The sequence below is a fragment of the Chaetodon trifascialis genome, chromosome 5 (genome assembly GCF_039877785.1).
Source record: "Chaetodon trifascialis isolate fChaTrf1 chromosome 5, fChaTrf1.hap1, whole genome shotgun sequence".
NCBI classification, from domain to species: Eukaryota; Metazoa; Chordata; class Actinopteri; order Chaetodontiformes; family Chaetodontidae; genus Chaetodon; species Chaetodon trifascialis.
Window position 1 is genome coordinate 28738779 of NC_092060.1, and position 20420 is coordinate 28759198.

A 20420-nucleotide genomic window follows, 5' to 3' on the forward strand; every position below is an offset into this window, starting at 1 on the left:
GATGGAAAAACTCACACTCACGTTGCCTCTGTCACGGAAAAAGCTTGAAAGTTTGCGCAGATAACAAGTTTTACATGCTAACTGTATTTGAACTCTAAATGTCATTATGCAAACTGTAGACAGGTTACCATGCTAACAGGCTAACATGTTGACTGTTAGCATGTTAACATGCTAAAGCTTTCATGCCAACATGACAACTGTTACTTTCTAAATGTGAGCATTTTAAGGTAGGTAACATGCACATTAACAAGTGTAGGCATGAGCATGTTAGCGTTAGCACATTAGCATGCTAACATTATCCTTCATCTCAAAGCCAAATCTGACAATTTAGAGCTGAGCCTGACGAGCTGAGTGCGAAGTGCCTCATTCCTAAAACCATTGCAGCGCAGAGGAGGAACCCTTTTGTCTGAGATGACGACACTTCCTTTGATGTCACACTCGGGTTGGATGTTTTTCATAACTGCTGGCTACAGACTTTCAGTCTCTGAGCATCTAGAGCAGAGCGTTCTGCATCCGCCAAAAAACTGTCCACAATATGAAAAATCAATCCTGTCATCAGCAAATGTCCTGAATGCTTTGCTCTTTCAGGTGCCACAATCAGGTAGAAGTGTGTTCGCCCAATCCGTGTCCAGGAGGCTTTGACTGTAAAGTGACTGACGGCTCCATCCACTGCGACCCGCTGCCTCAGGTGAGTCAAGAAGGGCTGAAAAGCAGCAGCAAATGAATTCATGCTGATCTGAAAGTATCACAAACATTAAAGTCTGAGGGGAATGATGTTTAAAATCTAGAGGTACTTAAATGTTCCTTAGTCTGTTATTTGTCTTCTCTGTCCGTCAGGTATCTCCACTGATTGGTTACGTGGAAATCATGGAGATCAGCGCCAGTGTGCTGGGATTACTCTTCCTGGTTGGCATCTTTGTTTGCGTCAGGAAACGTTACGTTCAGCAGAAGAAGAAAAAGCCCGTCTGTGTCCAGGACTCCAACGGGTAACAGCTCTTTTTCTATCTAAAATGAAGTTCAGGTCTCCCCAACATATTCCACGAGTCCAGTTTGTGTGTTTGAAGAGAAAAACCTAAACACCTCAGTGCTCGCGTTCTGTTTCATAGTTAAAGTTTTGAGTTTTTAAACTTATCAGGAGATTTTGAACTACAACTCTTATCCAAAGCACAAATAGCAGAACTTGCAGCCCTCTTGACTTTCTGCTCTGTGTATTGTTCTAAGTCTTTGTGTATTCGGTGGACGTCCGAGGGGGAGGTCATTGGCTCAGAAGTGGAAGAAACTTGAGCAGAATTTCTTCAGTTAACAACTGGGAAGCTGTGCAGGGACATCAGAAGAAACTCTCGGAAACATGTTTTACTTGCAGCGCAGCATGCAAAGAATTGATCTGCTCCTCTATGTTTAAAACAGTGTTTCTCTTTTCCCCTCCAACGTCCCAAACACCGAGAGCTGGGCTAATCAACTGTTAATGACTAGAGGGCAAAGGATGTACCAACCTGGCAGACAGGCACACACTGACAAACCGGATTAGTGTTAACAAACAACTGTCGTCCGACCGTCACTGAGCAGCATGATCCTTCGTTTGGACTCTTCTTTCTGTCCAGCTCCTATGAAGGCGGCAGGGATGTGGGCATCTGTAATTAGTCCACCGAGATTCGGATTTAACTGAATCAAACACTCAGCTTTCATGTTCTTTCACACCCACAGCTACTTCCAGCCCAGTCTGGCCAAGAGCCTCAAAGCCGACAACCAGGAAGTCAACCCCATCGAGATGAGCTCATTGGTCGGTCCCATCAACGACCTCGACAACACGCCATTCAGGTCGCTTCGCCCGCGAAGCCAGATCAGCTCATCAGGAGGCGGGGTTTCCTCTCAGAAGACACAGGGGCCGGTTGTGTGCAGCGTGGCCCCCAACCTCCCTGCCAGGCCTCCGTCCAGCTCTGACAATGACTCCATCAGGAAGAACCACTGGGACATGGACTACGAAGGTGAGTCTTTGTGTGCGTTCGTATCATTTTAAGATGATGAACGTGAGGACGCTACAACTTCAACATCTGGTTTCTTTATCTACTTTTCCATAAATACAATCCTGATTCCAGAACAGCTGGGACACCACGCAAAACACAAATAAAACAGAATGTGATAGCTTGCCAATCCTTTTCTACCCACCTGAAAACAGCACAAAAACCAACAACATGTCCAAAAACACCTGTTTGGAACGTTCCACAGGTGAACAGGCTCATTGGTAACAGGTGAGAGCGTCATGATTGGGTCTGAAAGGGGCATCCTGGAAAGGCTCAGTCACTCACGAGCGAGGATGGAGTGAGGGTCACCACTTTGTGAACACATGATTGGATAAAGGAGATTAACACATGAGCTCAGAGACACTTCAGAAAACTGCTGTCGATGAAAACTGTTTGTTTTAAACAGCTGATTCTGTTTTTATTTATGTTTTAAACAGCGTCACAACTTTTTGGGAATCAGGGTTGTAAATATCTGCCACAGCGTTTCAGCACGAGTCAGCTTACGGTTGATATTTCACTGTTATTCAAGTACAAACAGGAAAATACTTGATTTAACTGATCATTACGACAGCAATCAAACTGAGACGCTGGTTTCAAATTCAAATTTGACAAAATGTTTGAAAATGTAGTAAAATATTGTCACAGTCTCTCCTTTCACTGACAACCAGGCCACTGTACTGTCACGTGACACGAGCATGGCTTCATTCAGGGCATCTTTGTTAGCAGGTAATGTGTTAATGTCAAGTAAAAAATAATTGAATTGCCACACACTTTATAAAATCACTTGTGGAAACGTCAACTGTGCTGAAGGAAAAAAAAACTGTTCACGACCTTCAAACGGACTCACCGACATCGTGTCGTTCTGCAAAGCCACACGGCAACACAAAGGTCACCACACGCTGAATTACTCAGTCATTCAAGGTCATCGTGGACGAGCATTTCATTTTCATGCGGAGTGGCACATCGAGAAACATCGGACCGCCTGCGAGTCGTCTGTCAACACGCGATGCTGATTAAACTCTGGAAGATGAAACATTCGCAGACGAGGCCGATTGGACGTGATAACATCAGGAAATAACAAAGTGATTTCCGTTTCACCTCTCAGCATCTCTTTATTTTCCACTTTGTCTTTCTGCAATTGATTCTCTCTCGTTCCATCTCTCTTCTCCCTGTGTGACATCGTCCATATTTGACTTCTCTCATCCTGTATTCTCTAATCCCCTCCCTCATCCGCTGTCACTCTTTGCTCTCTCCTCCTTTATCTCCCTTCTCTGTTTCTACTTTCTCTTTTGTAGTTCTTGCTCTGAGTCCATCTTTTGTTTTGCAGTCCTTCCTCTCACCCCTTTCCTAAATCTCTCTCAATGGGCCTGAAGTCTCATACGAACAGATCTTTTAAGTGAGATCTACTTGAATTGAAATTTATGCGTCCAGTGTAATCCATTAATATTATTTGCCGTTAACTGACGTTCTCTCAATCACTTTGAAACAATAATGTTTTGATTTCATCAGACATTCAGTGTTCCATCATAATTTGATCTCCCGCATGTTTGTTTGGGGCGCACTCGTTCATAAACACCAGTGTATTAATGGGAAACTTCTCCCTTCTTTTTCACCACAGTGACACAGATAGCTTTGAATATCAATTTGTAGGCACCAATTTTGCTAATGACCCAATCTCTTGAACGTACACCTGTGAAAAGGTGGCATTCATCACACTTTGCTCATCGCGTTTAATTCAGAGGCTTTGCTGAATCTGCCGTGAACCACTCGATGAGCAAACCTCAAAGGGAGAAGACATCCAGTTGTCCTCCCACCCCGTCTCATTCCTGCAGATCTCATATCTGCCATCATTGCTCTGTCCCTTCTTCTCTACCCTTCTCTTCTTATTCAGTCCTCCCTCCATCTCCCTCTGGTCTATTTGTCTTCTTCTCCTTCCTTCTGACATGCTCACTCCATGTCTGTCTCCTCTTTTGTCCGTCTGTCATGCTCTTGTCCGTCCTCCTTGCCTTTCTCACATTCCTCCTCTCTCCTTTTGTGTGCTTTTTTTTCTCATGTAAGAGATCAATACGGACTCGTGCATCCGCTGCTGTGTTGTGGAGACAGATGAAGAGAGGCAGATCAGGCGTTCGTCATGCCATCGCTCCCCAGGCAACGCCCGCCTGGCAGGTCATTCATCTGCTTGACCTTATCACAGAGAATAAAGGACGCGTTCCCGTCGTTCTTCACTTGTTATCCGGGCTTGTTGTTTCGTGGGGACAGCGGATGAATCCTCTCCACTTTGCTTCTGGTTCGCCCTGTGACCCTGGTGCTAGATCAAAATATTTTATGGCTGTTGACTGCAGATCATGTGCTTCCCCTCGGACGCACAAAACGGGTACAAAAAATTTGTCTATTAAAGAGTTGCAGGCTGACAAACATAAATTGGACCTTCGTCTTCTATCACCATCACTATTATTGAATTGGTGTTGAAGCATCCAAGCACAAAGCCCCATCAAACTGTCTGCCATCACGAAATGATTTATGGCGACCAAATGCCAAGAAGGTAAAATTATATGGTGCCGGAGAGAGAAAGAGAAAAGCAACAAGAGAACGCACGAGTGCAAAATAAGATTCGCTTTTGTTCCACAGGAGAATATATTTTTAGAAAGTATTACTTTTTATATCAAGACTGTCAACAATAAAATAGGAACAGCTTCATTGTCACTACATGCAGCATGGCTAAATGTTGGCTCTGTGCTTTGTTCAAAACGGAAGCAAAAGCATGTTACTCTGACGAGAAGAGTGACGGAGGAATGAGGAATAAGATCTGCCAGAAACACATCATGAACATAGCTTCCTGTTTTTAAATACTAAAAATGTCTTAATTTGATATGCAAATAAAACTTGTTCCTCACTTTAAGCATTATGGATTGGACGGTGGACCTGGCCTGTGACCCCAGATATGTCTTCATTTCCTAAATTCACTTTTGATACAGACTAAAAGCTGGAAGCCGCACTCATCTGTAGTTAATACAGAAAATTACAGCAGCCTCAACATCAAATGCATCTTCTTCTCTGCTCTCAAATCAGATTTCAGCCCTTTGTAAGCCCCTCTTGAACTTTTCAGCTTTTGCACACCCCAGCAGCAAGCCTTCATGTTTCATGAAAAAGGAAGTTTCATCAAGAAATCCTGACTTTTAACGTCCTTTTCGCGGCTGTTAAAATACCAGATGTTTGGAAAGGACTACAGGTGTACGTTGTTCTGGGTGAATTTAAATGCACATTAGCTAAATCGTATGTCCCAGTTCTCAAATCTTTAAATCTCTGCAGCCATCAAAACTGAGGTGAACCCCCTGCTGCCGGCATAAATACCTACTGTGGTGAAGTTTGACACTAATTATGATTTTGATTTTCCTTTTTACGCACCGCTTCACTGATTAATTGAAGGGAGAGGCCCAGAGGCTGCAAACATTAATCACTGCACAGGTGCAATGCAAAGACCTTAACAAATACAAATAATACATTTGCATAGTTGACTGTTTTATTCACATTTCTGAGGCCTTGGATTCCTTTTCAGGGCTTTATATTCCCACCTGGAAGCTTCAGGTAAAAAGTTAGCTCTAAGTAAAGCTCAGTTTGGTGTGAAAAGCCTTCAAGTGAACAAAGTAATTCTGCCATTTATCATCAGTCATGCAGCCTGCGGCGCTGATCCCAGACTTAGTCCTGTGTTCTGTGCAGCTTTAGAAAAAGAGCAGCTCTTCTTCTTAACTGTTTACTGAAGTGTGAAAAAAGTCTGAGCTGAATGCCCCCTTTGATGTCTGCAGCTAAGTTTACAGAGGGATGTAGATCTTTGAAGGCTAGGTCTGGATTTTAGTACGAGACCGCTCACTGTAATGATTCCTTCTGTCCACGTTGGCCCTGACACAATAGGGGCACAATGAGGCTCCAGAGCAAGTGTTGCGGAGAAAGCTAATACCATTTAATACATAAAACACAAAGACAGACTATTACCCCTGTCTCCTTATAATTACATTTATGCCGTGCTGGTTTTTCCAATCCAAGAAGTCTGAGGTTGTTATAGCGCACAGCAGTTGCAGGGAGGTGGTCGGGTAGGACTCCAACACTGGAGATTTAAGAGTTAGGGAAAGATTTCTGTCTTTTTTTAGGGTGAAATATGGAAAAAGTTAGCAAATTCTGATTTATGTCACTGAGCAGCAGTAACACACCGAACATGAGGCCACGTGACTCGAAAAGTCTGATCCTGTCCTTTTAGGTTAACAAAGTACTATTTATCAAACCCTGTTTGACATCTGAGACTTCGTCCTCTGTTCTTTCCAGCATGAGAAGAAAAAAAAAACAGCTTTTGTTCGTAACTATTTATTGGAATTGTGCAACATGTGGAAATAACGAGCAGAGGTTTGGAGTCGGGGCTGAATCCCTGATGTCAATGAAGACACAGAGGGAGATTTGAAGATGGTGTCAGTTTTCTATCTCTTCAGCCTGGAAACATCTTCATCACCGTGCGAATACTTTCACTCGGTCTCCGTCTTTTTCATCTTTTTGTCCCTCCTGTTTTCCACCTGTGTCTCCCTCTGACCACTCTCTCACTACACAAGCAGCTGGGAGTCTGTTTAGTATTCTCAGTCACTCGAGTGACAGCGGGACACTGTTTTAATGTCGTTTTGTTTGAACAAACTGTATAATGTGTCTGCCTTGTTGGTTTCAGATTTGGGGGATAAAGGGCAGGAATTTGAAGAGGTAATCCTCGAGAATCCTCAATTTGTGTTCAGAATTTGCCTCCTGTCTTGTCTGCTCAGCGCTGTGGGGGGGCTCCCTGTCAGTCAAACAGTCAGAGCTGAGCCTCCTTTGGATTCTTTTTTGTCGTTGAGAATTATTGATTTGTTACTCATTCATGTTTCCATCAGTAAATGAGTTTCTGTAGCAACACTAAAGGATGCTTTGTTTAATACAAGAACTTAACCTGATTAAAATGAGTTTCAAAATGTGGCTGAGGGTTTAAGTAAATAGTGAAGTAAAGAGATGCTATGGGCACACACCAAAATGTGTTTAGCATTGGACACCGTCGTGACTGAAATACACTGAATCACATCAGTTCAGTTATTGATAAATGCGGATTATTTCTCAAGACTCTAGTTAGTGTTAAATACTGAGGTTTAAGTGATAAACTCTAAAATTAGTCATTGTTGCAGAAATAACAGTATCAACCACAATTCAGCTACAATATTTGATTATCATAAAAACAGAATAAACAAGTGTTATCTGTAAATCTGTGGCATTTATTCACTTCTACTGTGCAAGTGGGTCTAAATAGTTCATTTACGCAGATTTGACTGAATGTCTTTAGTGTAAGCTGTGTGTGTCCTGGGACAGATGTCCTCAAGCTTCTTCAGAGCAGGGACTCCTTCCAGCTGAGACATTAGGCGTGATTACACATAAGCTTACTGCCAATTAGGATTTTTGATGCCACTGGAACTCCTGAGTAATCAGTTCATTGTTTGGTTTGCAAAATGGTGAAAAGTATAATTTTCGGCTGCCAAAGGTTACATCATCAAATTGTTTGACGGCTGACAGTCCAAAACCTTAAAGGTGCAGTTAATGAACTTTATCAACAGAATGTGAAGAATCAACAGTTCTGACATTATGTCAAAACATCTATGTATAGTTGCAAATGCTAACCAGCTAGCTAGTATAGGCGCCACTAGTTCCAGCTGGAACATGTACGTGAGTGCCAAGTTTGCTACATTTCACGTTTAACTTTTTTAGTCTAATAAATAAACAGATTCACAAAATGTTAAGAAACAGTTTCCTTACTGCACAGAAAAATACAAGTTTGTCTCTTACTCAACTGAATTGCCAAGTTAACTCATCAGAAAGCAAACTCACCATAGCTGCCTCGTCTTTCCACCGTTACAACAATCACCAACTTGAGTCAGACTTGAAGATATTTTCGCTCTTGATGCTGCTGCTGATGATCGACCTTCCTGTCGCTGTTCTCCTGCTTCAGGCCTCTCCTGTCCTGTCCTGTCCTGCTGTGTCTTTGTCGTCCCTGGAGTCAAAGTTGTGGTTAGAGCTGCTATAAATCACCTCGACACTGTTTTCCCTGTCGTCAAACTGGCCTCCTTCAGCCTCGGAGGCTGATGCTCTGTCCTGATCTGGTTGTGTTCACAGGGAGGCTGCTGAGCCCGGTTCTGTTGCCCGCAGTGCAAACACAAACAATCCCTGAGTGCTCTGAGTGCTGCTCAGACTCAAATCAGCCAGGGCCACTAGCTGCATGGCTAACTAAGCTAATTAGCTAATGGCAGCTAATAGCTACAGCCAGGAGTACAGAGAGCAGCAGTTACTCTGGTGGTTCGATGCCCCTAATTGTTTGGAGCAACCTTCAGCAGGTGGCCAGTTCTTCCACATTACACCTTTAAAATCATCAGTTTGTAGCTCACCTGGTAAAACATCAGGTCCAGTCCTGAGCAGTGGCTCGGATTCGATGCATGTTGTCTTCTGCCCCCTCCTCTCCTTCGGCTGCACTCTCTTATAATAATAATGACAAAAGATGAAGAAAAGCTTAAGAAAACAGTGTGAAATGTGGACAACAGTGAATAATGATAAAATAACAATTTATCAAGTCAGTGTCTTCAGATTGTTTGTTTTGTACAACCAAAAGCTCAAACCTCGAACAGATTTCATTTACAATGATAAGAAACAAATCCTCACACAGAAGCCGCAATAATTGAGCGTCTGGCATTTTTGCTTGAACATTGGCCACTCTTACTATTAATCAATTATTAAAAAAGCTTCAAATGAGGTTTCTGCCTGTCGGTGTGGTTCAACAAGTTCAAGTGTTTGCTGCTTTTCTCACTGTGTATCGAACATATTGATGTTATTATGTACGAATGAACAGATCACAGGGAAAATAACTGAAGCATGAGTCACTGCGAGGTGACTGAAAAGGCCGATTGGGTGTAAGTTCTTATTCAGGATTAGCACACTTATCGTGAAATAACTGTTTCAAGGTTGGGGAAAATATATAAGTGATTAAGTGTTAAGAGCACACACAGGGATGTACAAAAAGCTAGAGCAGCTTCACGCTGTCCTTGAATCTCCACTGTCAGCTGATTCTGTTGATCCAAGAAGAGATTATTCTGCCTTTGCAGTCAACAGAAGTCTGGATCAGTCATTTGTCTGAAACCAGGACTTTGAGTTTTCTCCAGACATCTCCCCTCCTCCTGTTTCAGTAATCACACCCACACCACTTCAAATCCACAGTGAAGGATTTAATATGCTAATAGTCAAATCTTCCTTAAACCCCCCGACCTGCTCAAATCCATCCCGCACAGCAACAACTGTCCCAGTGTTTATTAGTTTTAATCTATCAGTGACAGTAAGCATTGGAGTTGTTGTGCTTCTAACTCAGATGGGAAGGGGCGCAACACAACATTGTGGACCCTGCACACACAGCAGCTGTTAGTTTTTTGCAGATATCAGAACTGAAAAAAGTTGAGTACAGATGTTAGTTTGAGATAATTTAATGTTGCATCGATTGCCCTCCAGAGAGTCACAGCATTTAATGACAACAGACAGACGAGTAGATCTAAATGACGGATCTCTCTTTCTTATCTGTCCTCTCTCTTCAGTCTACCCGGCAGACCCTGACTACTATGGCCGCCCAGCAGTCCAGGAGTTCCCCCAGTTTGATATCGTGGAGGACACCTACTCCACCTCCACCATGGATTCCCGGCGGAACTCTCGATTTGGTGGCTTTCCATTCCCGCTGGATCGCTGCGACCGCCGCGCTCCCCTACCGCCCTGCTACAGCAACCAGAACCTGGACGACTTCCTGGGTCCCGACGGGCTCCCTCTTCCCAGCTCCCAGTGCCCCAACGAGTACACCGCCATCAGCTACTACCCCACCCAGCACACCCGCAGCCTCGACAACGTCTCGGGAGGTTACAAGAGACTCAGCATGCGTCTGAGCGTCGCTATGCCATCATATGCGGAGCAGGCAAGCCCGCCGCCAGCGCCAAACCCCGCCCAGCCTCAAACGAGACCGACGGGGCAGAACCCACACAGCTACGACGGGTCGAGCATGGTGGAGAGCGATTACGGGAGCTGCGAGGAGGTGATGTTTTAAGACCAAGCTCTGGTTCAAAGCCTACATCCTTTTGTGGTCATTTGCATCCTTTCCAGTGATAATTCACTTCCAGTTTCACAACCCAAACAGTGTGAGTACTGTCCACTACGTCCTACTACTTCATTCCAAGGCAGCTCTGTGTATAAGTACACTTCTCAGAGGAGACTCTTTGAAACTAATGGACAGCAGCTCAGCAGTGTCTCACTGTGAGAACGAGTCTTTTCCCGCTCTGATGGAGATGAAAGCACCATGTGAAACAGCAATTCAAATGTCTTTCATTTGTTTGACTTTTTAAAGTGGTGTAGTCTCGCTGTGCCAGACTAGACGGGGGTAACCGAGGACTCCCCAGTTACCTCTGCGGAAGAAGTTCAGCAGAAGTTCATCCCAGAGCGTTTGTTAGCTTGTTAGGGTTGTGAATCATGAACAGTATTACCGACTTGACTGCTTCAAAATCAAAATGAGGCAAAACTCAAGACTTTCTTTCCAACGGACTCTGCTTTCCAAACATGCCCAGAAAACTGTGGAGCTCGTCTAACAAGCCAAACACTCTAGAAACATCAGTTTCAGCTCTGCCTCACGACGGCTTGTTTACTGTGCACCGTATGATGTGACTGAACATGTGACAGCAGACATGAGGAAGGCACGGTTGCCATGACAGTGGACAGTGTGACATTCAGACAACACCACTCATTCAGAAATGCCTTTCTGATGACGCCCTGATAAACAGCTTTGAGGAGGACTGTTGCATTGTATGAAAGGTAAATCACAGACTGGGTTTATCATGTCCACATTCTGCTGCGTGTTTGTGCTCATGTGGGATTTATTCTGTCCTAAAAGAACTGCAGGAATGTCAGAAAACACAGGTTTAACGTGTCCAACACTGGCCCACTATTTCAAATCTGAAACGTATTTAAAATGACACATTTCATGCAGGATGAACATTTCATTGAACTCTTTAATCTTCTTAATGTCTCTGTTGTTTATGGTTACTGTCTGTTACAAAGAAGGGGGCTGGATCCTCATTAAAAAAAAAATCCATAAACAAGAGGGGCAAAGTGAGGTTAGTAGTGACATAAATGTGTTTTAACTTTCAGTGTTTCAGTGTAAATTCTGTAGATTTTGAATCTGAATGCTTCTCCTTGTGGATTAGAGTAAGCGTGAACTAGATTTCACTGTTTTCTTTGGAGACGCTCGTGTTTGCGATCGAGTGCAGCTCTGCAGTGCTGCTGCCCTCGATGATAAAGGGAACACTTGATGTGGAGTAGTTTTTGCAGCACTGAAGAAATGTCTATGCAGCCATTTTAAATGGTGTAAATATGCAAACCTTAGATAAAAGAAATGCTTGTTTTAGTCAAGAACTTGTACAGAATACAGAATATTAGGAAGTGAATGTGTTATACTGAGTAGAGTCAATGAACAGCGTTTTCTAAAACCAACTGTTTGACAGTGAGGAGCCTTGATATTCAGGCAAATAGTGACAAATACATATATCGCTTCATCAGAAGTTCTTTTATAAAGAATTTAGAGCAGCAGCTAATGATTGTCATTAATCTGCCAATTAGGATGGAACCAGCAATTATTTTGGCTTCAAAAGTGGGATCTTAAGCAATAGTTGTCAAATTTCTTTCTGTTCAACTATTCATTTCAGCTGCCATCCCTGATTAAATTCCAGCCTATAAAAGTGAAAAATGATGAAAAATGGCAACAACAACAATGCGCTCCCAAATTTCTCATTGTCAGATTGAAATGCATGTATGATGTAAATGGAAAAAACAAGCAAATGGTCAAATTTCAGGAGCCATGATCAGCATGTTGGGTAATTTTGGACATTGGACTGTTACATGACTTCAATTTTACTGTTGATCCACAGTTAATTCAATCTACAATCAGCTATTAATATTTCAAGCGTAAAAGCCTTCAGGGAGTGTTTTCTGATTGACTAAACTCAGGGAAGCAGTGAACTGTCCCTTTTAATAAACTGAGCAAACATACAGTATGACCGTCTACACCTTTTGTTTAGCTACAGCACATGTTAGCATACCAGCCAATGTCAGCATGTGATTATACAGGCCAAACAACACAAAGCCTAAATCAGGTGGATTGTGAATTCCAGTGCAGATAGACGGCCTCAAAGATCAGATCTAAAAGACAAATCGGATTTTCCGGCTGTTTGGACAGTTTGTGTTTTGGCAAACGATGGAGTGCAGGCTGAATGTGTGCACAGTGTTTACTGCTGCTGCCTCCGTGGAAACGTGTCGAGGATGCAGATGATGCTTGTGGTATCAAAGCTTGCATCAACTGAGTTTTACCCAGCTCCTGAGGCCGGGGAGATAAACAAGTCATGAGGGCATTGCTTGTACTAGAAAAGGGCATTTTGTTGTAGCGTGGTGTGTTAACGGACATCAGTGTAATTCAGACGGGGGTGGAAAGGTTGTCGCAGAAAAACAAGGTTTCAATGTTAGTCTGTGGTTTGGTTCATTCGTAATGTCCTAAGTGCCAAATCTCTCCCATCTGGCACCATAATGGACTAAATCAAAGCACACATGCTGCAAATATTAACACATAATTAGTCACTGGTGTTTTTACTGCAATCTTGCTGAGCTGCTGCTCAGTTTTGGCACCATTTCCAAAAAAAAAAACGACGGCTGAAAGAAATTGGGGTTCGGACGCAAAAGTCCAGATGGGTTATGAAAGACGTGCATGGCCTCCACTGCACGTGCAGTACCACGAACTTTAACGGAATTCAGTTGTTCATTTAATGCACGCAGGCCAAATCCTTCTCGTCTGAAATGGGAAACTGTCCTGTAGCAAAGCATAAAGTATATTTTACAATCACAACAAACAAGACTTAATCATGTAAGATACAATAAATGCATAATCACCCGACGGGAGTATCCTGAAATGTCTTTAAAGGAATACTAATTATGCAGCAGGAGTTGGAGGAGAAGATCAATATAATTTTCATCTCTTCAAGCTCAATGAAGAAGAACTGCAGCTTTCTGTTCATTAAATTGTGAGTATCCATCAGGATAAAAGAAAATGCCTCCCGGCAACATGTTTATATGGTCTGTGTTAGAGCAAGAAAGCTTTTCACAGATCTATTGAGCTTCTCGCTGAGGACAGAACTTCTGATGTGCTGCTACAGCCTCTGGATCCATCTGTTCTGGGTCAGCTCCAATTCATGAGCGAATTACTTTTTCAACTACAACATCTCACTTTCTATTTCCACACATGCAGCTCGCAACATGCAGAAGGGCCGGGATGATACGCTCAGCTCCCTGTTAGGTATTACCACAGTATGTGGGCGGCGAATCGATATGTATTGCGGTTCTGGAAGTGATTTCTGTTATTGGAACAAAGTTGAATCACATACTCCCCGACACTCAAAATGAACACAGCCTATGAAAACTGCACAAGTGTGAGACTTTAAATTAACATCCCTCATATCTGAAATTGAACTATTCACTTGACTGCATGGTAAATACAATGTACAATAGAATGATTGTATGAATGCTATTTACCATAGAGTGTTCTCACTTTATGTTAGCATCGAGCTAACAGACTATGTGTATTTGACAGAGCTAGCCTAGCCGTTCCCCTCGCTTCCATCCTTTGTGTTAAACTAATCAGGCAACAGAGCTACTTCTGTTTTGACCTGAAGAGACAGATTCGATCCTGATCTTCTCATCCGTCTCTTGCTAAGTGCAAATCAGCAAATTCCCCCAAAATGTCACGAGCATTCCTTTAAATAACCTTCTCTTAAAGTTCACTGCAAATATGAGGAACGTTTTCTTGCTATTGAAGCCCCTGGGGGAAACCAATGCAAGCATGAGGTGAACATACAAACTCCACACAGAGCTCCACTGAGCCACCACGCTGCCCCAAAGCTTGAATAATGGGGAAAAAGCCCAAATCCACAAACTTTAGAAACTCTGAATCACTCTCACAGTGTTAAGCTCACGACACACAGATGGCAACTAATTGTCAAGAAATGCTAATAAGAAAAACTTGCCTTTTAAAGTCAATATCCCAGATGAACAATACCGGCCTTAATGAAAGCCCAATCAAACTTCTGTGCAGTTCCATCATAAATTTAATTTAGTGCATTTCTGCTGCCTTTGTTGTTCCAGTCAAAGAACTGGAAGGCAGTTTTGTTTTGAGGATCATGGAAAGTGAGTTGTATCATAATCAAACGCAGACAGTTTTAATTGCCTACATATACTCGCCAAGCGTTTTCATTTGAGTAACTCCTGCTGTTCTCAAACCAGTCTTTTTTGGTAGCTCAGTGTCACGTCCACTTCAGGTTTTGAACGTATTTTATGAAATCAGAGAATGTGTAACTGAACTGAACTGTAACTGCCATTGTTGTCGTACGCTGTGGGCTAACGCTCAACGTCCGTCGATCACAGATGGTTTCATTGTGACTGCTGTGTTGGAAAGAATATGTTTTCAGTCGTTGGTAGAGACTTTATAATCCACACGTGTTGTGTTGTACATACAGTGTGTATCTGTGTGTTGCTGTTGTAGGCTGTTGTTTGTGCAGAATATGACTTCACTTGAATGTAAGTTACATTTGTTTTCTTTTATTTCATTCATAAAGTTTATTTTTGTATCAATGTGGGCCTCCCCATGTTTTGCTCTGTTGTTTCTCTGTGAGAGATTTTATTAAGATGCCGTCTTTCTGTTTTGTTTTTCGATATTGTAAAGAGAATATGAATAAAGATATTATCTTCTATGAACACCGATTGAAGATATCAGACTTGTTGCTGCTTTGTGTTCTCAGGATCCGTTGAAATGGATGAGGTTTAAAAAACACACATCTGTGAGTTTCGTCACTGTCTGGAAAGACGGAAAGAAACTTAAAGCCTTCTCCAGACAGGATTAGTGTTATCAGAGGAAATCACAGGTAATTTGAATTTGCCCATGCACATCGGTGACGCAAGTCACCCAGACAGTAAAATCATTTTCTGGGTTGGTCTCAAACACATCAACTGACAAATTTACTGGGACAAGCAGCTGGAAGCCTAATCAATCGTAATTGTAAACAGCAAGCAGCAAAAAGACAAAAGCGGTGTGTTTAGATTTGCTCCTATTACTCAAAAAGAAGCAAACTACAAACATTTTAAAGCTTTTTCAGACTACCACCTGATTCTGACAAATGTCACTTTACTTAAGGCATTGGCTATTTAAATTAGGGAGGATTAAGCAACTATGTGAACCAAGCAAGACTGAAAAACCTCACGCCATCAGAATAAAGTGGAAGATGATGATGAAAGATTTCACGCTCATTATGCAGCTCATTTACTGAAAGGATAATTATAGTTAAAGTGACAAGTAAGTATGGTAAGATACACATTTAGCTAACTGGTCGGGGTTTATTATATGTTCTTGGAATGATGACTAACATAACCTCAGGACTCATTTTGTTCAGCTGAAGCGTTAATTCCCAGTTAACTTTAGTGCAGTTTCCAGTTCTAGTGACTCCGTTAGAGAGGTTTCTCTCTGGTTGTTGGTGGGGCTCAGTTTGAAAATATACTACTATCTACTTTGGGTTTAGCAACATTTAAATTCAATGTGACGACACTGTCATCAGTGTCAATCCAATCTAATCAAACATCACCCAACAGTCCTGATATTGCATTTGGTTGATTAATAAAATCATGCCTAAGGGTGTTTTAATCAAAAATGTAAATCACTCTGATTATCTTGTGTCATTGCTGTAGCAGTGACAGTGAAAGCATCACGACAAGGGTAAGATGTTACATGTGCACCAGGACATAAACAGACTGTGTCTTCTCAATGTTATTATATTTACAATAACATTGGCAGGAAGCATAACCACAGGGCCAATTAATTCCCCTCTGGTAACAGGTATCATTTGTTGGTAGTTATAAGAAGTCATTGACTCAAACAGCACACACCAATAACAGGAGAAGAAGAAGATGGATGAAGAAGGGAGGGGTGGTGGACTCGGCAAAATGGCTAAAAAAGTGTCTCACCAAATGGGAGGAGGCTTAACTGTACTTAATGAAAAGCAGCGTCAGTCAAAGTCTGCTTTTTGTAAAATGTGCCACGTGGATTTTAGTGCATCACACTGGTCTAAATGTAAGGAGCACGCGGACAGCAGTAAGGGTGGGGCAATGAAAAATGTCTATAATTTCAAATTCCCCTCGACATGTATGTGCAGGAGTTTCTTTCTGATTATCTAATTTTCAATTTTCTTTCGCCAAGTATCCCATAATGCCCTAAAATGATTACAGTGATGTAAAACAGCGAGCGGATGCAGAAATGAGCAGAAGCTGCAATAATCATCTCATTCCTCCAACACATTTATGAAATAACGAGCGCAGCTAAGGCCACATATTAACAGATGTGTGTGTGTTTGTGTGTGTGTGTGTGTGTGTGTGTGTGTGTGTGTGTGTGTGTGTGTGTGTGTGTGTGTGTGTGTGTGTGTTTGTGTGTGTGAGAGAACAGGATAAAGGGAGGATGACACAGCGAATGGCGCTGTCTGGCTGTCTGAGATTTTGTGAATACTTAAGCGTGACAGGATGAAAGAATGTGTGTTTGTGTGAAACAGAGAGCGATGGAGGCCGGCGATAACGGTGAGACGGTTAGTTGTCTGCGTGTTTCAGACTCTCATTACAACAGAAGCAGCTCTTATCTGACCCAGTCAGCAACTTTTTGCCAGATCCTGACGCTACCTGATAAGCTGTATGAGTGTGTGTTTGCAGGAAGCTATAGCACACTGCATATCAAAGACTACACAAACTTTCCACTGCTCTAATTTCTGCTGCTTAGAGGTCTGAAATACATCATCAGACTGCAATGATATATTTTTCTTCATTTTTATGGGTGAACCTACTTCCCCCAATACTGTTTCTTCCTCGTCCAAACTTCTGTTTTGTGTTTCTCATGTTTTTCCAAAGTCCTTTGAACGACCCAACGCTTCCTGCCCTCAAACTCCTCGATAGCTGCTGCTACACGTCGTCTACCGCGGTATCACAGGTATCATCAGAAGCACTTTTTTGGGTCGCAAGTGTCTGTTTCACATATTTCAGAGGATCAGCGCAATCAGAGCCCCCCTGCTAAGGCGCAAGAAAAACATCAAATCTCCGCACACATAAGTCCATGCAGGTATTTACTCAAAGGCTACTTTCAGTCTAAGATCTTAAACTGATGTCAGCTAACATATGATGTGATTCATCAGTTCATCACCTGCTGAGGTGACATTTCATGCTGTTATCAGTGCAGTCAATTGACGGCTTAAACACCTCTTCACTCATTAAATGCCTGGTCTTTGCGTCGTGATGTAGCTTCACAGCTTCTTTAGCATAAATATGTTATGTTTCATATAAAAATATGATGCTCTCCTGCTGATGTTAGCTGGGAGCTATTTATTTCTGCTGAGGCGGGGTGCCTTCAACATACATAAAGCAGCATGAAACCGTGTCATCTGATGTGCCAACAAATGTTCACGATCAATTAATCGGGGTGTAACGGTACACACAGGTCACAGTTGGGTTCGTACCATGGTTTAATGGTCACGGTTCAGTGGTCAGTACAGCGGGGGGGCGGGCAAACGCATGAGGATACATTTCTTTTGCATTGCAGCATTTCAATCGATCTCCCTTGCCTATATTTAATTATTGGAAGCACCCAGACAATTATTTATGCTGGAACGTCAACACACCGTCCTTGTCTTATCCATCACTCTCTCTGTTGCTGCTGCGGCCGAAGGGGAACAGAACTGTTCCTAAACAGGTGATTCAACGGACGCAGGTGTCCAGCCTCAGTGTGACTGACTCACACGGTTATCGGCTTGTTGTGCTGCCGGACTCTGACCCCCTCTACTGTGATGCTGCAGCATGAATACACAAATCTCTACAGCCACAGCACAATCGTTTTCACCTGTTCCAGGTGCTGGACAAGGCCCTGGAAAGCGGCGTGGGGCACGTATTAGGTGTCCCACCTAGCGGGTCCTGCTGATTCTGGTGGGCACCGATGGTGTTTACAAGGTTTGCTCTGTTCAGTGCACTGGTGTGGTAGAAGGTGCAGAGCCCACCAATGAGGTCATCTACTTTCTGGAACATCATGTTGGACTGCGTGGCATCAGAAAAGGTCAGTTCAAGGTGGTGTACCAATCAGTGGATGCTGATGTTGGCCCTGTCCCCCTGCAGCCAGCTGACCACGCTATTCTTGGCTCCGGTCATCACAGCAGCTCCATCTGTTCCTACAGCCACCACCTTCCTCCCCACCGATCATACACTTGGCCCGGCTTCTCATTTCTACATGTTGAGGTTTTCAGTACTGTATAACGTCTATCAGGCCCGGTGCCCCTCAGTCACTTCATCCTTGTGCCTTACTGTAAAAGGTGGTCATTGTTCATGAAATTCCATATTTATCATTAAATTATGGCTACATGAGAGGAAAATTAAAACGCCATTGTGGGAATGCATTTTCAAATGAATGCTTCCTAACAGGTTACATATGATGACAATGACACTGACTTCAGAAGCAAGATTTTCACTTCACCTTCTCACCAATGGCAGGTACAGTCCTAAACAGTACCTTCATCTTCATGCTGGTCTGCTCTGACATTAACGCCGTCACAGAGGTTGTCGAGAGGAGTCTCTGATTGAGACACGCAGACGATGTGACGCTTGGTGTGTTCGAGGTCAGGAATGTTTTCAGATTCACCATTTCACTGACCAGGGCAGGGCTCAGTGACCACTGCTCTCTATCCTCTACAACTGTTATCAAAGAAATCTAAAAAGTTTTAATGAACGGGCTTTTCTCAGCGACCTTGCTGACGGCGATATACATCACCTCTGAAATATCAGATGTGGAACTGGCTTCGGAATATGTTACAAATTCATCACTTGCGATCATTGCTAGATATGCAGCTTTTAAAAAGCTCAGGGATAAAGAAAGATCAAGCCAGAGACAAAGCCTGGACTCTGACGAGGCGTCCTGGTGAAGAAGCCTACTGGCTGAAGAAAAGCAAAGGCCAATTATCCGAATTATCCAAATTAATCTCTATTAGAAACCTGTCAAAATATGAAGTAATAATGAATCATCTACAGCTTCTTATCTTACGGTTAATGGCTGCTTCACAGTCCATATTTGCCATGTGTTCAACACACATTTTGCTGCTTCTGGAAATCAGTTTGATATGGTGCACTCAGGATCCGCCCTCCTTAAACCAGACCTCTCAGTCTGTGACACCCACAGTTTTTAAAGCTCTGTGTCCAAATCATCGCTGAACACACTACAAACCTATTTAATCTCTATAGATTTCTGCTGGAGCTATGCCTCAGGCCTGGAAATCTGCACATGTAGTCCCACGGCATAAGGGCGGTGACAAAAATGATTTTAACTATGTCTTGCTAAAGGCCATGAGTCATCAGTTAATAATAGGATCAAATCATTCCTCTCAATAAATCTGCAGTAAGTCCAGTGGCTGCAGAGCTAAGCAGAGCGCTGTTACTGTGTTTACTCTGGTTACAAATACTGTTTCTGCTGCTGACAAAGGGAAATACTGCGCCACAAACAAAGGCATTTAATACTGCTGATCTTCTGTTTCTTCCTGCACACATTCGGAACATTTTACATTAAAACTTAACATGGCTGCACCTATAGCTCAGTTTTAAATCACGATTACAAACTGTGCTCTGTTTCGTCGTTCATTATTTCCTGCGTCTTTATTCTGTTTTCACTGGAAACGACGGCATGCGCTCAATGTTTTTTTTTAGAGATTTTAAATTAAAGTCAAACGAATGAATGAATGAGTCCTTTTGTTTCTGATGACAGATGAGTTGTTTCTGTTGTTGTCTTTGGCATACTGGTGACACACAGAACAATTCTTCACCACAGCCTCAGCATCACAGTGCTGCCAGCCTCCCACAACTAATTCATCTCCAAACCTCCATTCCTCACTGGACTTTCTTTGTGCTTCATCTCCTCTTTGTCTGTGGGTTTTCCTTTTAAAGGTTGGATGACTAACAGCAGCTAGCAGCAGACCAGTGGCCAGAGAGTTCAAGACCCTGATAACAGCTCTATCAACTGATCCCTTGATTATTTCTACAGTTACTCATTCACTCTTTTCTTAAATACAGTGTCAGAAAACAGTGAGTGATGTGTGCAAACATATTCAGTTTAAAGTGAGTGATACAAAACAGAGAAAACTGTAAACTCTTCGCATTCAAGAAGCTGGAGCCAGCTACTCTGAGGGCATTTGGATGGATTATCAAAATAGTAACAGATTCATTTTCTGT

At 42.7% G+C, this 20420-nt stretch overlaps 1 protein-coding gene across 1 annotated transcript in view; it reads left to right on the forward strand.

Moving 5' to 3' along the window:
* Positions 1 to 14898, forward strand: part of fat2 (FAT atypical cadherin 2) — a 95109-nt gene extending 80211 nt beyond the window's left edge. The window contains exons 26-29 of the mRNA XM_070962546.1: positions 589 to 688; positions 838 to 986; positions 1705 to 1985; positions 9650 to 14898. Coding sequence (XP_070818647.1) covers positions 589 to 688; positions 838 to 986; positions 1705 to 1985; positions 9650 to 10146 — 1027 coding nt within the window. The 3' untranslated portion in view covers positions 10147 to 14898. The remainder of the gene's footprint in view (positions 1 to 588; positions 689 to 837; positions 987 to 1704; positions 1986 to 9649) is intronic.
* Positions 14899 to 20420: the final 5522 nt, after the last annotated feature.